The sequence below is a fragment of the Heptranchias perlo genome, chromosome 11 (assembly GCF_035084215.1).
Source record: "Heptranchias perlo isolate sHepPer1 chromosome 11, sHepPer1.hap1, whole genome shotgun sequence".
Classification (NCBI taxonomy): Eukaryota; Metazoa; Chordata; class Chondrichthyes; order Hexanchiformes; family Hexanchidae; genus Heptranchias; species Heptranchias perlo.
In genome coordinates this window covers 42201981-42219319 of record NC_090335.1, presented here as the reverse complement: position 1 = coordinate 42219319, position 17339 = coordinate 42201981, and the positions used below count along the sequence as shown (strand labels likewise).

The window sequence follows — 17339 nt, the reverse complement described above, 5'->3', positions numbered from 1 at the left end:
AAGGAGCTGTAAATTAAATGTTGTAAGTTCATATCTGCTGTGTTGATCTGTTAACTGTTTAATTTTTACTTTGATAGGTGTGTAGATATAGCCTAATTTGCATAGTGTGATAGTCGTTATTCTTTGATTGTCCAAAGGCTGGAAGAAGATGAGAGGCTCATATCTTTTCCAGTAAACAATTTAATTTACAGTAACAAAGATGTTCTGTTCAATTGTGGGCCATACTATAATATCAGATTTTGTGTTTGTAAGAATACAATTTGGCTTGCTTGGAGTGAGAGAACACTTACAGGAGTGGTCATTTGTACTGAGCACAAGTAAAATATCTGGAAAGCCTGAAAAACTTAGCTTGGCTGTGTTAGTGCACACACTTTACTCAGATATAGTGCAGCAGACTTCTACAACTGTCAATCTTTTATCATTGCTTATATCTTATTGGTAGGTAATGGCCTTTTATATACCTTCGGAGATGGGCGACATGGCAAGTTGGGACTTGGGGAAGAGAATTTTACCAATCAATTCAAACCTACTCTTTGCTCTAGATTTTTGAAGTTAGTAGTCCAATCAGTAAGTATTTTTTAAAATTTTCTATGTTGTCACTAGGATTCAGTTAAGTGTAATTTTGAATGTGTAAAATACCGTACTATGTCCAAATGAACTGTGAAGGATTTTTTACTTTCAAGCTTTAATTGTATATAGGGGGAGCAATTTGAGCTGTGTAACATTGGGGTGAAGCATTGTTGGTTACAGACCTATCAGTAGGGGTGTGAGCAATTTGAGGTTTTTCTTGCTGTTCTGAACACATTTTAGTTATTGTTTTGCACTCTTGTGTGTGAAAGGTTTTGCAAGAGAGTTTTTTGAAAGTTTCCTTTGGACTATAGGTGCCCTCTTTATTTGGCTTATTTGAAGGAATAATCAAAGGATACTCATAAAGCAACAGCAAATAGTAGGAAGAGTGCTCCCACCCACTTATACCCTTTCAATCGAGTATATAGACCAAGGCAGTCCTTCCTGGAATTGTCAGAGGATCAATGCATGTGGAAGCTATGCTTCACCAGGGAGTCAGTGACAGTGTTGTGTTTCCTGCTGCAAGGTGATCTCCAGGGCAACCACAACAATGCTTGTTGCTGTGAAGGTCACTGCAGCTATTTTCCTTCCAAATTATCATAGGAAACATCAGTAATATCAGTCAATCTGCAGTCTGCACAGGTATAAAGGGCTATAGGTTTTGCATAGATTGCAGGATTTTCTCAGATCCAGGACATTACAGATTGCACACGTGCCCCTGCCCAAAACAGTGGAACCGTCAAAAACCCTAAGGGCTTCTGCCTGATCAATGTGCAGCTAATGTCTGTGACTAGCTACACAGAACCATGAGGTGTTTGCTCACATTCTGGGCAGCTGTTACGATGCTTGGATTTTATGACAGTCCTCCATTCCCCCATTGTTTGACTCTGGACAAACAGTGCAAGATTGACTCCTTGGAGACCAGGTTACCAACTACAGACTTAGTTTATGATACCTGTGCAGCATCCACAGTACCAGTTGAAAACAGATATTATAGGGTTCATGGAATAGACTGTGCGAATGATGAAGTAGAGATGCCAATGCCTTGATGGGTATGGGAGTTTTCTCCAGCACAGCCCAGTCAATGTGTCACACATTATTGTGAATTGTTGTGCGGTGCAAGGTGGAACTACCAGGAGGGGGAGGACCCTCAATCTTCTGATGTGAAGAGACGTGAAATTCAGGATGCTGATGATGAGCGACAGTTGCCAGTCATAATCTTTCAAGATCTCATTCAGGAGTCGTTCACATAATGACATTTTATACCCCTTAGATGACTGGTTCTCCCTCTATTTTTACCATTCCCTCAACAAATATGACCTAACATCCTGATTTAACAACTGCTAAGCAAAGGATAACATTATCTGGAAAAAAAAAATTGTTATATTCATTAAAAAAATTTAAAATACTAGTAGTTCTCATGTGGTGTTGCTCACGGAGAGTCAGAGGATTTACTGTGTTATGACAATAGGGAGTCTTTATGCATATCAGGACCCTTGATTTACAGTGACTGTCAAATTTCATTTTTTTAAATGTATTGTAGGTTTCCTGGTGCCTTGGGATTGAATTTCACCACTTTGTCCATTATTCTGTGAAAACTGTAAATGAGTGGCCTATATATTTTTTTATATATATATATATTATATATATATATATATTATATATATATATATATATATACACATTACTGACATACTTAATTTTTATTCCTTACAATTTTTAAAGTTGAGAATACATGATAAGAGAGTATGGAAGATGCACCAAATGGAGAAAGATATCTGGTATTAGCAATACTGGGGAGGGGAAATGAGGTTCAGCTGAACTTGAGGCATTCCTATGCTTTATAGCATGGAGGAATTGACCGTAGGATTGGCACAATTGGGATGAGGGTCCTGGAAATCAGAAGTACTGCAGTGGGACTGTTGGAGTTTGGCAGCAGGGGAGGGTCCTTTAATCAGATGTCAGCTTGGAGGGGGACCCTGTGGTTTGGCAGAACGGTGGAAGGTTTGGCAAAATTCGAGGTTGAATGTGAGGTTTAGCTTTCTGGTGGACTTCAGATGTGTGTCAGTAGTGAGAGGATTGGAGAGGCAGGGTATAACCTTGACAGCATTGGGTGGGGGAGGTATCTCACATCTAGCAGCACTGGTTTGTGGCTTTCTAAGGGATCTCTGTGAACATTGAATTTGTTGTTTTGTGATGCTGGATGTATCTCTGTGCCGGTCTTTGTCTCAACCCCCATCTCTCCTTCACTGTGGTGCGTGTCTGTTTTTCTCTATCTCTCTCTCTGTGTCTGAGAGTCATTACTATTTTGAATGTTTCCATTTTGTATCTGTCAACATAACAGGTGATAATTAGAGGCCATTCGCTTCAAATGTCAACCAATTTTTTTTGAAAAATTAGTTCAGTAACAATGAGGAAAAATATCATTTTCTCCTCCTCCTTTAAGATGTTCCACAAAAAGCAGGACAAATTCAACCCGGCCAGTTATCATCCAATCAGCCTATTCTCAATCATCAGCAAAGTGATGGAAGGACCTGCTCACTGATGCTCAGTTTGGGTTCTGTCTGGACCACTTGGCTCCAGACCTCATTATAGCCTTGGTCCAAATATGGACAAAAGAGCTGAATTCCAGAGGTGAGGTGCAAGTGACTGCCCTTGACACCAAGGCAGCATTTCACCAAATGTGGCACCAAGGAGCCCTAGTAGTCAAATGTGACATCCTATGTGACTGTGACCATGGTAAACTATCCCTCTTCATCCTTCTCAACCTATCTACAGCCTTTTACACAGTTGGCCACACCATCCTCCTCCACGCCTCTCCTCCGTCGTCTAGTTGGGTGGGACTGTGCTTGCCTGGTTCCATTCTTATCTATCCAGTCGTAGCCAGAGAATCACATGCAAAACTTCACTTCCCGCTTCTGCACCGTTACCTCTGGAGTCCCCATAGGATCTATTATTAGCCCCCTCCTATTTCTCATTTACAAGCTACCCCTTGTTGACATCATTCGAAAACACATCAGGTTCCACATGTATGCTGACGACACCCATCTGTACCTCACCACCACCACCTCTCTCGAGCCCTCCACTGTCTCTGATTTGTCACATTGCTTGTCCGACATCCAGTACTAGATGAACAGAAATTTCCTCCAACTAAATATTGAGAAGACTGAAGCCATTGTCTTCGGTCCCCGTCACAAACTGTTCCCCAGCCACCGACTCCACCCCTCTCCCTGGCCACTATCTAAGGCTGAACCAGACCGTTCGTAACCTTGACATTCTATTTGACCCTGAGCTGAGCTTCCAACCACAAATCCGCTCCATCACCAAGACTGCCTATTTGCACCTCTGTAACATTGCGTGTCTCCACCCCTGCCTCAGCTCATTTGCTACTGAAACCCTCATCTATGCCATTGTTACCTCGAGACGTTGCCAATTCCAATGCTATCCTGGCCGGCCTCCCATCTTCCACCATCCATAAACTTGAGCTCATCCAAAACTCTGCTGCCTGTATCCTAACTTGCACTGTCCCGTTCACCCATCACCCCTGTGCTCGCTGACCTACGTCGGCTCCCGGTCCAGCAAGGCCTCAATTTTAAAATTCTCATCCTTGTTTTCAAATTCCTCCATGGCATTGCCCCTCCCTATCTCTGTGACCTCCTCTAGCCTCACAACCCTCTGAGATCTCTGCGCTCATCCAATTCTTGCCTCTTGCGCGTCCCCGATTTTAATCGCTCCACCATTGGCGGTCGTGCCTTCAGCTGCCTAGGCCCTCGGCTCTGCAATTCCCTTACTAAACCTCTCTACCTCTCTCTCCTCCTGTAAAACGTTTCTTAAAACCTACCTCTTTGACCAAGCTTTTGGTCACCTGTTCTAATACCTCCTTATGTGGCCCGGTGTCAAATTTTGTTTGATAATGCTCCTGTAAAGCGCCTTGGGACGTTTTACTATGTTAAAGGTGCTATATAAATACAAGTTGTTGTTGTAGTAGTAGTAAAACTGAAGTCAATGGGAATCAGGGAAAACTCTCCTGTGACTGGAGTAATACCGAGCACAATGGAAGATAGTAGTGGTTGTTGGAGACCAATCATTGTACCCCTAGGACACCATTACAGGAGTTCCTCAGGGCAGCGTCTTAGGCCCAACCATCTTCAGTTGCTTCATCAATGACTCCCTCCATCGTAAGCACAGAAGTGAGGCTGTTCGCTGATAATTGCACAGTGTTCAGTTCCATTCGCAATTGCACAGATAATGAAGCAATCCATGCCCGCATGCAGCAAGACCTGCACAACATCCAGGCTTGGGCTGATATGTGGGAAGTGACATTCGTGCCACACAACTGCCAGACAATGACCATCTCCAACAAGAGAGAGTCTAGCCACCTCCCCTTGACATTCAATGGCATTACCATCACCGAATCCCCCACCATCAATATCCTGGGGGTCACCATTGACCAGAAACTCAATTGGACAAGCCACGTAAATGCCATGGCTACTAGAGCAGGTCAGAGGCTGGGTATACTGCGGCGAATGGCTCACCTCCTGACTCCCCAAAGCCTCTCCACCACCGAGAAGGCACAAGTCAGGAGTATGATGGAATACTGTCCATTTGCCTGGATGGGTGCATCTGCAACAATACTCAAGAAGCTCGACACCGTCCAGGACAAAGCAATCTGCTTGATTGGCACCCCATTCACCACCTTAAACATCCACTCCCTCTACCACCGGTGCACCGTGGCTGCAGTGTGTACTTTCTAGGGATGCACTGCAGCAACTTGCCAAGGCTTCTTCGACCGCAGCTCCCAAACTCGTGACCTCTCCCACCTAGAAGGACATGGACAGCAGGGCACGTGTGAACACTATCACCTCCAAGTTGCCCTCCAAGTCTCACACCATCCTGACTTGGACATATATCGCTGTTCTTTCATTGTCACTGGGTCAAAACCCTGGAACCCCCTACGTAACACCACTGTGGGAGTACCCTCACCACACGGACTACAGCGGTTCAAGATGGCGGCTCATCACCACCTTCTCAAGGGCAACTAGGGATGGGCAATAAATGCTGGCCTTGCTAGTAACACCCATATCCCACAAATGAATTTAAAAAAAATCCCACTCCTTTGATTAAAGTTTTGGTTACTCCTCTTAATACCTTGTTCTTTGGCTTGATGTTGTTTTCCCTATGCCTCTGTGAAGTGCCTTGGGATGTTTATTTTTCTACGTTAAAGGCGTTATATTAATGCAAATTCCTGTTGCTAAAGATTCCAAGAAATGTTTTTCCTAATATCACATATAACATTGACTCCCAATGGTTCTCATGTACTGCTTTAACTGGTTCCTCCAAAACATCTTTAATAGAATTGTTTTCTATATATCCACTGAGCCAAGTACTACTTCAGCTTTTCTTGATATTTTTTGCAGGTTGCCTGTGGAGGATGTCACATGCTTGTGCTTGCCACACCCAGGTCAAAAGATTCAGAAAATGTTGTGCTTGCGGGTGATGACATAAATGAGAACTATTTGACTGATACTTATTCTAAGACACTGAGCGATTCATCTACATCTAACACATTACGTCGAGCATTATCGGCACGTATTAGGCGTCGAGAGCGGGTACGTGCAGAAAATGTATTGATTATCCTTCGAAATAAAAACTCCAGTTTTAAAACTTTTCTACTTTATTTTATAGTCGCATACTATTTTTCCAGTTGTTGAGAGGTCTACAATGAGGTGCCGTAGACACAAGATTAAATGCAAGAGATTTAGAACAGAGAGCAACAGAACCTTCTTTACACAAAGTTTTAAGGCATAAACGATTAGTGGCTGAGGCATAAACTATGTCAACGTTCAAGATTAGATTGGATAGGTGAATGAAGGAAAAGGGGATGAAGGGATATGGAAACAGAGTGGGTAAATGTGGTTAGGACTATTTGCTTGCGTGCAGGGTAAATGCTGACAGGGACCGGTTGGGCTGAATGGTCTGTTTCCATGTTTGTATTTCTATGTTATATTTGTTTTGACTGTTTTAATATAATTCCTGTTACGGGTCTGTGTTGTACTCTTTCAGCGAGGGAGGGGATGTCATAGTCTGCACCTGGACTCCTTCACATCTGTTTTGAATGTGAGTTTGTATTGTCCAATAGGGGGTATGCACTATGGGGGAGGATGTCTCTCTTCTGAGACTTGTCTCACACTGCCTTCCTTGCCAAGAATTAATGTTTACTATTGTGAGGCACTTCATCTAATAGCCTGAAGTGGTGAAACTTAACCCATAGAGGGTAGTTTAAATGTTAAGACTGAAAGTTCCAGTGCTTTACTACTAAAGGACTTGCACTGTTATATTGTGGCAGTTTACCCAAACCTTGGTTTGGCGCAGAGGGAAATTAGCTCATAGTAATTAATTGTCCATCAGCTTGCTATGACAGCACCACTCTGTAACTCCTGATTTTGATTATAATATATAAGATCTTGTTTACTTATAGTTTTGTTTTCAGGAAAGATCTCCAGATCAGATTGGCCAGATGGTACGCACACTACCTCCAATTGGAACAACTCTCCTTAATTCCTCTCTGCCCGTCATTAGTCAGACAATTCCTGGAGTGAAACTTGCTGAAGAAAAACTTATTGCCTCAAAGCCAGTTAGTGATGTTCAAATCTATGACGAATCACCTTCACTCAGCACAGGTAATGTACTCATAGTCAGGGCCACTATATTACAATGACAGAATAAGTCAAATTTCATTTTTATTACATAGAATTCCAGGATTTTTGCAAGTGTTTTGGGAATCACAATCCATATTTACATTTGCTTAGTTCATATACTGGTGTAATGCCATAACAGTATCAATGAAAACAGGTTTTACTTATGTCAGCACTTAATATTTAAGCAGAATCATTGTATTTCTTACTGTAACCAGGGGCATGATTTTAATGGGGAGCCGGGAAGGGGGTAGAATTCCTGACGGGAAACGCGGAAGTAGGGGTTTCCCGGATGTCCTTACGATTTTGGTATAAGGATGTCTTTTATTTTTCTTTGATGGATTTCCACCCGACAGGCTGGCCTCAGTCGGACGGGAGAAGAAGAAGGAAGAGGATGCGAGCAGGCAAGTCTTAGATGGGTGGTGGGTTGGGTGATGTGGGGGGGGTGGTATGGGGGGTTTGGGTGGGGGAAGAGAGTAGGGTCATTCGGGGGAGGGGGGCCGGCATAGGGGTTCATCGGGAGGCTCAGTCATGGGCCAGCGGGGGGGGGGGGGGCGGGTGATGGGGGGGTCTCAGACATTGGGGGGGGGTCAGGGGTCATCGCTGGGATCGAGACCGCGGTGGGGGAGGGGTTGAAGATTGCGGGGGGTGGGGTCGGAGATCATTGTGGGGGGTTACGGAGACCATGAGAGGGGATATCGGAGATCGTGGGGGTGGGGGTGGGGTCAGGGTCGGAGATCGTGGGGGTGGTCGCTGCAGGTAGGCTGGTTGGGCCTGGGTGGAGCACTGCTGGTCCGTCGGGCCCACAAGCTGTGCTATAAAGGTACTTACCTGCTGTTTCGGGCCTTCTTGCCTTCTCTCACGTGGCGTGAAGTAGAAGCCCCGGGAATCCCGGCCCCTAGTGGTTTAAAAACAAAAAATCTGTTAAAATGGAGGTCCTTGGCATCCTTGAAAGCTTTTAATGATCATCCCGCCTCCTGCGAGTGAGTTGGTTGCCTGCTCCTCATCCTGCCTCTGTTAAAATCGGTTGGGGGCGGGGTTTAGATTTTAAAAATTTTTACTGGTCCCCGCCCGCTACGCACCTGTTTTTCTGAGTTAAGATCATGCCCCAGATGTTTAAACATTGACTTTTTTATAGTCTTAAAGTACATTTTCAAATCCATTATGCACCCTTCCAGGTGTAGGGGTTGTTCTGATCCATTAACAACACTCAGTAATCAATGGATTATAAGATGCTTCACACCACCATTAACACAATATGACTAGTTGAAGATAGTCATTAATTTAAAATTGAATCAGATGAACTGCAAAATTAAACGATCAGTAAACAGAAGGAAGAATGGAAGAAAACTGAACATGTGGTTTGTGCTCAGGCCTGGCACAACCTGACACACCATCGGGAAATCCATTTACAGTTTAAAAACAATTATACGTATAAAGTAATGTTTACTATTGCGATGCTTTTTTAAATTAAATCAAAATGGTACATACAAAAATAAAAAAACAATTCGGTCTATAAGATGAGGTCCGTATCACAGACTGGCGGAGAGGCATTGTTTATGGACAGCAAGATATTTGTCAATGGGAGAATTTGCTGACTCACTACAAGGACTTTACTTTTTGGCTCAGTTCTGTCTTCTGTCTGTTAATAGTTTCTCTTGTCAAACAGTTTTATATAAAATCATTTGGAATTTTTAAAAGTTATTTATATTAGACATTAAAAATGACTAAGGTGAATTAAAGACATGCCTATGATCTTGAATTGGATTTGGACCAGTTTTTCACATGTGGCTCAGCCATCAAACCACATACAAACCTCAAATTAATGTGTAACATTCAACGTGTCTCTTATTTACAGATGGCTATTATTTTATGTATTGTGTTTGTGCATTCATAAAAAATTGTCTGGTAAGGTTGCAGGGTAAATTAAGTACACGTATAATGTACATGTTCAAAATTAAAGGAAAATTATTTGACCAGTCCCAGAACATACAGTTTATGGGATATAATGTACAGGAAATAGAGGCAGGGTATAAGGAAAATAAAATCACTTCAAGTCAGTGAAATCAGATGATTTGAATCTGTACAGTACCATCAAATTTTAATATCTTGACAGGCACCAGTCTCATTTTGATGCTGCAGGATTGGTATGGTATGTGAATAAGGAAATCATCTCCATTCTACTTCCAAATAACCAACACACCACATCACTTACCATAAAACTTGGTCCCATTTGTGCACACATGGAGTATACAGATGTACTGGTTTTGATTTGTTTGCTTCCTTGATACCAGGTATTAATCAAATTCATACATTTGTTTTTAGCTCCAAGGAGTGAAGAGATAGAAGATGCTCAGAAAAGCTCTGCTGAAGAGGAATCTGAAGAGGAAGATGACAAAGGCCTTGGTGACACAACTGATTTTTTGAACATGGTAAGGTAACCCCACAGATGCAGTAATGCAAGGATAGAGATGGAGAATGGATGGTTAAGAGTTCATTATGGAAATCTCTGGATAATTGGCAAATAAAATTCAATGTAGCAAAGTGTGAGGTGGTTCATTTTGGTGTGAGGAATAAGGGGGCCACTTATATCTTGGAAGGTAAGAAACTAAATGAGGTAGAGAAGCAAAGAGATCTGAGATATGGATAAATAAATTGCTGAAAGTAGCTTGTTGATAAGGCTATAAAGTACTGGGGTTCATTTCTAGAAGAATAGAATGTAAAAGTGTGGAGGTAATATTAAATTTATATAAAACCTTAGTTAGACCACACTTGGAGTTTTGTGTGCAGTTCTGATCTCCATACTACAAGAAGAATATTGAAGCACTGGAGAAGGTGCAGAAAAGATTTACAATAATGTTATCAGAATAGAGAGGATGCAACAAACAGGAAAGATGAGCAGGTTGGGGCTGTTATATCTGGAAAAGTGAAGATTAAGAGGAGACCTGACAGAGGTTTTTAAATGGTGGAGGTGGAGAAACTGTTTCTACTTGCGGGTGAGTTCAGAACAAAGGGAGCATAAATATAAGATAATCACTGACAGACCAAATAAAGAATTTGGGAAGAATTTCTTTATACAGAGAGTGGTGATAATGTGAAACTTGCTGCCACATGGTGTGGTTCAAGCAGATAACATTGACACATTTAAGGGGAGGCTTCATGCATACATGAGGGAGAAGAGAATAGAGGGATAGGAAAAGGTAATTAGAGTGGGAGGAGGCTATTGTGGAGTATAAACATCAGCATAGACCAATTGGGTTGAATGGCCTGTTTCTGTGCTGTAGATTCTATGTAATTATGTGTATGACCTTGAATTGGTCTTGCACATGAAAACTTGTTCAGCAATTCACATTGCTTAGTAACTCACATTTCTTAGTAACTAATCTCTATGCATCTAGTTTTTTGTAATGCAATATATCCTTTTCCTGCTTCCTCCCATAAAAAGGTTAATTCATGGTGGTCAGATTACTTGTGCGAGTAGGCAGTTTGTGTGGAAAAATATATGTATGTTGGAAATGAGAAATATAGAAATTTCAGTGCATATTAACACAAATCTTGATTAAAAGTTTGCGGCATGGTTCTCCTAATGGCTGTGATTTAATCCAGCGAGTAGCAGACCCGCACAGAATACTCCCAAGTCCTGGTGCATGCTGAGCTAACTGATCTCAGCAGGGGTGGTCGAGGTGCTACAATTTGCCTGGGCTAGAGAGGGCAAAAATTGGTGAGGATTTATGTTTGTTTGTTAATCAGCAATCTCCCCTAGAAGTGCACTTGCGTAGATGTCAGGTGAAGACCGGATTGGGTTGGGTTGTGATGACCCTGCAGCTGAATAGCCTGTTGTCAAGACTCTCATACAAATGTAGTAACTTGGGCAGGTACTGGAGGATGCCTGGCTCACATTATCTCAACAAGGCATCAAAACTTTTGGGAGAGAAAGAGAGGGGAGAAAATTGGAGAGGAAAAAAAAGTTTCGAGACAACAGGAGGTACTGCGTATTTAATTCCTTTAAGTTTTGCTCTTCAGATCCAGGGTAGCTGTGATAAATTATCTGCTAAGTGGTCATTCCAATAGCTCATTTCTCTTCCAGATGAGCTTTCAGTCCACATAGATGTGATTACGAAGTTTGCTGTTTGAAATTTGGATGGTGATTAAGAATTATATTGTAAAACATTTACTGACTAAAAAACCATGAAGGAGTTAGTGGAAAAAATTAACATAATACATTATGTACAATTTATGTCTTTCAGATATATATATATATAAAACATCCAGAAAGCTGTCTGATAGGGAGCCTGATTTCTCTCTCTAGTGAAGTCTTAAGCACCTCATTGAGAGAGATAGGTGTATCTGAGGCATTGTTAGCATTTTCATCCAAAGGAGGCAACTGGAAGCTCTCCAACATTGGCCTCTTCATAGCAGGAGAAGTCTTAGGTCCTGATTTTATTCATCCCCCACCCCCCGACAGACAGGAAAGGGTCAGGTGAGGGATTAAAATACCGGAAATGCCGATCCTGCCACGTTCCTGGAGTATCTGGGTCAATGAGTCTCCTGCTGTAGAGAGGTGGGAGGCTCATGTATATATGTAAATCAGGGTCCTATGATGCAACTAGGACCCCGATGTGATTTTAACTAGTGCAGCATGGATTTCATGTAGGTCGGCAAGGTCGCTAGGGGAACCCTGGCAGGATTGAGTCCTGACTGATCAGAGTGCTGAAAGTAAAGGGGCCACCATCTGAATAAAGCTGTAACATTCACAATCACACTTCCACTTCATTGTGAGCTGTGATTGTGTGATCACTGTTTGCTTTGGCTTGTATTTTGGAGGATATTTACCAAATAATAGGAGAAGCTAATTATGGGTAGTGCTCTAGCTGCTATTGGTATGAAGAGGGAGAGGAAGAGGAGCAGCAGCGATGAAGAAGGAGCTGCAGGAGAGCCACAGAGGGGGCGTGCCTGGAGAGGTCATACCCACCGCACAGTTTGACAGAAAGAGGCTCAGCTTCTTTGACCTATCTGAGGTACATTGCTTCAGCAGGCTCAGATTGTCAAAGAAAGAAAGAAACAAATGCATCAGGCAGCTCACAGATGCATTATTTATCGGTCAATATATCTCCTTTCCAACTGATGACAACTGTCAGACAGAAAGAACATTAGGGTTTGCAGCTGTGGCTGGCTATTCACAAGTGCATGGTGCCATAGTCTGCACGCACGTAGCCATCAGGGCACCCTCTGACCAGCCAGGAGCCTTTGTTAACCGCAAGGGCTTCCACTTCATCAACTCGTGTGCAACCATAAGAAAAAGTTCAAGCAAGTATGTGCTCGTTACCCAGGGATCTGCTATGATACCTTCGTCTTATGCCAGTCCAATATCCCTCTCCCATGTTTTGACCTGGCACTAGTGTTAGAGGATGGCTGCTTGGGGTACGGTAGCATAGTGGTTATGTTACTGGACTAGTAATCTGGAGGCCTGGACTAATAATCCGGAGTCATGAGTTCAAATCCTGCCATGGCAGCTGGGGAATTTAAATTCAATTAATTAAATAAAATCTGGAAATAAAAAAACTAGTATCAGTAATGATGGACCTGAAACTACCAGATTGTCGTAAAAACCCATCTGGTTCACTAATGTCCTTAGGGAAGGAAACCTGCTGTCCTTACCCGGTCTGGCCCATATGTGACTCCAGACCCACAGCAAAGTGGTTGATTCTTAATTGCCCTCTGAAATGGCCTAGCAAGCCAGTTGTACAATCTCGCTAAAAAAAGCCATAATAAGAATATAACCGGTCAGACCACCCGGCATTGGACCACTAGGCACAAGACACCAATGCAAACCAAGCCCAGTCAACCCTGCAAAGTCCTCCTCACTAACATCTGGGGACTTGTGCCAAAATTGGGAGAGCTGTCCCACAGAATAGTCAAGCAACAGCCTGATATAGTCTTACTCACAGAATCATACCTTTCAGCCAATGTCCCAGCCTCTTCCATCACCATCCCTGGATATGGCCTGTCCCACCGGCAGGACAGACCCACCAGAGGTGGCGGTACAGTGATATACAGTCAGGAAGGAGTGGCCCTGGGAGTCCTCAACATTGACTCTGGACCCCATGAAATCTCATGGCATCAGGTCGAACATGAGCAAGGAAAACTCCTGCTGATTACCACCTACCGTCCTCCCTCAGCTGATGAATCAGTCCTCCTCCATGTTGAGCACCACTTGGAGGAAGCACTGAGGGTAGCAAGGGCACAGAATGTACTCTGGGTGGGGGACTTCAATGTCCATCACCAAAAGTGGCTCGGTAGCACCACTACTGACCGAGTCCTGAAGGACATAGCTGCCAGACAGGGCCTGCGGCAGGTGGTGAGCGAACCTACACAAGGGAAAAACCTACTTGACCTCATCCTCACCAATCTACCTGTCGCAAATGCATCTGTCCATGACAGTATTGGTAGGAGTGACCACTGCACAGTCCTCGTGGAGACGAAGTCCCGTCTTCACACTGAGGACACCATCCAACGTGTTGTGTGGTACCATCACAGTGCTAAATGGGATAGATTCAGAACAGATCTAGCAGCTCAAAACTGGGCATCCATGAGGCAATGTGGGCCATCAGCAGCAGCAGAATTGTATTCCACCACAATCTATAACTTCATGGCCCGGCATATTCCTCTCTCTACCATTACCAACAAGCCAGGGGATCAACCCTGGTTCAATGAAGAGTGTAGGAGAGCATGCCAGGAACAGCACCAGTTGTACCTAAAAATGAGGTGCCAACCTGGTGAAGATACAACTCAGGACTACATGCATGTGGAAGCAACATGCTATAGACAGAGCTAAGTGATTCCACAACCAACGGATGAGATCAAAGCTCTGCAGTCCTGCCACATCCAGTCGTGAATGGGGCAGGACTGCAGGAGGCTCTGTGAACATCCCCATCCTCAATGATGGCAGAGTCCAGCATGTGAGTGCGAAAGACAAGGCTGAAGCGTTTGCAACCATCTTTAGCCAGAAGTGGCGAGTGGATGATCCATCTTGGCCTCCTCTCGATATCCCCACCATCACAGAAGCCAATCTTCAGCCAATTCGATTCACTCCACGTGATATCAAGAAATGGCTGAGTGCACTGGATACAGCAAAGGCTATGGGCCCCGACAACATCCTGGCTGTAGTGCTGAAGACTTGTGCTCCAGAACTAGCCGCGCCTCTAGCCAAACTGTTCCAGTACAGCTACAACACTGGCATCTACCCGACAATGTGGAAAATTGCCCAGGTATGTCCTGTCCACAAAAAGCAGGACAAATCAAATCTGTCCAATTACCGCCCCATCAGTCTACTCTCAATCATCAGCAAAGTGATGGAAGGTGTCCACAATGCCATCAAGCGGCACTTACTCACCAATAACTTGCTCACCGATGCTCAGTTTGGTTCCGCCATGACCACTCTGCTCCAGACCTCATTACAGCCTTGGTCCAAACATGGACAAAAGAGCTGAATTCCAGAGGTGAGGTGAGAGTGACTGCCCTTGACATCAAGGCAGTATTTGACCGAGTGTGGCACCAAGGAGCCCTAGTAAAATTAAAGTCAATGGGAGTCAGGGGGAAAGCTCTCCAGTGGCTGGAGTCATACTTAGCACAATGGAAGATGGTAGTGGGTGTTGGAGGCCAATCATCTCAGCCCCAGGACATTGCTGCAGGAGTTCCTCAGGGCAGAGTCCTAGGCCCAACCATCTTCAGCTGCTTCATCAATGACCTTCCCTTCATCATAAGGTCAGAAATGGGGATGTTCGCTGATGATTGCACAGTGTTCAGTTCCATTCGCAACCCCTCAGATAATGAAGCAGTCCGTGCCCGCATGCAGCAAGACCTGGACAACATCCAGGCTTGGGCTGATAAGTGGCAAGTAACATTCGCACAAGTGCCAGGCAATGACCATCTCCAACAAGAGAGAGTCTAACCACCTCCCCTTGACATTCAACGGCATTACCATCGCCAAATCCCCCACCATCAACATCCTGGGGGTCACCATTGACCAGAAACTTAACTGGACCAGCCATATAAATACTGTGGCTACGAGAGCAGGTCAGAAGCTGTGTATTCTGCGGCGAGTGACTCACCTCCTGACTCCCCAAAGCCTTTCCACCATCTACAAGGCACAAGTCAGGAGTGTGATGGAATACTGTCCACTTGCCTGGATGAATGCAGCCCCAACAACACTCAAGAAGCTCAACACCATCCAGGACAAAGCAGCCTGCTTGATTGGCACCCCATCCACCACCCTAAACATTCACTCCCTTCACCTCCGGCGCACTGTGGCTGCAGTATGTACCATCCACAGGATGCACTGCAGCAACTCGCCAAGACTTCTTCGACAGCACCTCCCAAACCCGCGATTTCTACCACCTAAAAGGACATGGGCAGTGTGCACATGGGAACAACGCCACCTGCATGTTCCCCTCCAAGTCACACACCATCCCGACTCGGAAATATATCGCCGTTCCTTCATCGTCGCTGGGTCAAAATCCTGGAACTCCCTACCTAACAGCACCGTGGGAGAACCTTCACCACACGGACTGCAGCGGTTCAAGAAGGCAGCTCACCACCACCTTCTCGAGGGCAATTAGGGATGGGCAATAAATGCTGGCCTCGCCAGCGACGCCCAAATCCCATGAATGAATAAAAAAAAGAAGGAATGCAAATCAAGTGAAACACCCAAATGTGAACCCTAAGTGCTCTTTTTAGCTGATGGTTTTCTAGGTCTACCACTTTTACAAGTTGCTACCCCAGTGGCTTGAGCAGAGCTATTGGTAGGCTGCTGTGCATCTTCCTCAGACTCCTGAGATGCTTGCGGCTGACAACCTCTGAATGCTGGAGCCCATGAGGACCCTGCTACTGACTGCTGCTCCTGGACATCTGCCGGGGCAGTCTGGACCATCTGGAGGGTCATGTAACATGTTGGGTATTGGTTGAGGGGGTAGCAAGGGAGGAGGTTTCCTGAGAGAAGTATGCACGTACTGCGCCTGTTCTACAACCTCCCTCCCTTGTGGCAGTGGCGCATCAGTCCTGCTGGTCTGCGGGAGAGCAGACTGGAAGAGATGAGTCATTCCTTGGACTCCCCGATATACTGTGTCCACCAACCTCTCTAAGGTTGGAACCCAGAGTCTGTATAGCAGCCATTTGAGCCTTTAACAAGGCCGCAAAGGTTAGCTGCACTGACTCCTGCTGTGAGGGCCCGGCTGCAGTGTCTCTGCAGGTGGCCACAGGTCCAATTTTTATATTGATATGTTTACACTGGAGCCTGTGTGGTATCCTTCACATTGAAGAAAATAATCTAATACAGCTACAGTAGTCGACAGGAATTTCCTAATGATCCAGAATACTATGTAGAATCTAATCTTTAGGCACTTAAACAATTTTAAAATGGTTCTTGTTGCATAAGTTGTGAATATCTATTTTGTTGATAGTAGTTATTCTGTGTTTATGATCTGATTATTTTGCAATTGATCTTATATTTTTTTTTACAATTTTTGCTCTCCAGACACATACAGTGATGGTGAATCCTAATGACAAGACCCTGACCTTATCACCAGTTCACAAGGAACAGGTAAGAGCAATGTGGATTTTCTGATGTAACTTTGAAAACAATTATTAATAAATAATAAGTTTGGTAATATGATTATCTTATGTATTTTGTAGTAAAGCAATTATTCAATGTAATATAGAGAAACCACTGCTACATGGATGGAACTTTTACAGGTGTGGTTTAGCGCTCCACACACTGTAGAATATAACAATTAAGAATGCAGTACCATTAGAGATTTATCCCCATAAGTTCTACATAGTACAGCACAGGAAAAAGCTTCTTTACTCAATAAATGTTATGGGTATAGATTCAATATTCAATCATGGTGAATACAGCATACTTTTCTTGTTATAGATGTAAAGCTCTTTGGTTCGTCTGAGGGTGAACCTTTAAAATAGTCTTTTTCCTTTACTAACTTTTTCAACATGCTGAGAAAAATACTGCTGGCACTGCCTCAAATTGTTGCAGAATATTACTATTTATTTGTACTGATGTCAGAT

The 17339-nt window shown here is 43.9% G+C and overlaps 1 protein-coding gene across 6 annotated transcripts in view; it reads left to right on the top strand.

The window, feature by feature from the left end:
- rpgra (retinitis pigmentosa GTPase regulator a) overlaps positions 1-17339 on the top strand; it is a 128117-nt gene that overhangs the window by 50623 nt on the left and 60155 nt on the right. For 3 of the 6 annotated variants that reach the window (XM_067992862.1, XM_067992860.1, XM_067992865.1), the window contains exons 9-14: positions 443-567; positions 5985-6176; positions 7046-7247; positions 7619-7666; positions 9588-9694; positions 16795-16860. In XM_067992862.1, the coding sequence (XP_067848963.1) occupies positions 443-567; positions 5985-6176; positions 7046-7247; positions 7619-7666; positions 9588-9694; positions 16795-16860 (740 nt within the window). The remainder of the gene's footprint in view (positions 1-442; positions 568-5984; positions 6177-7045; positions 7248-7618; positions 7667-9587; positions 9695-16794; positions 16861-17339) is intronic. The other 3 variants (XM_067992861.1, XM_067992863.1, XM_067992864.1) reach the window with 3 other exon arrangements.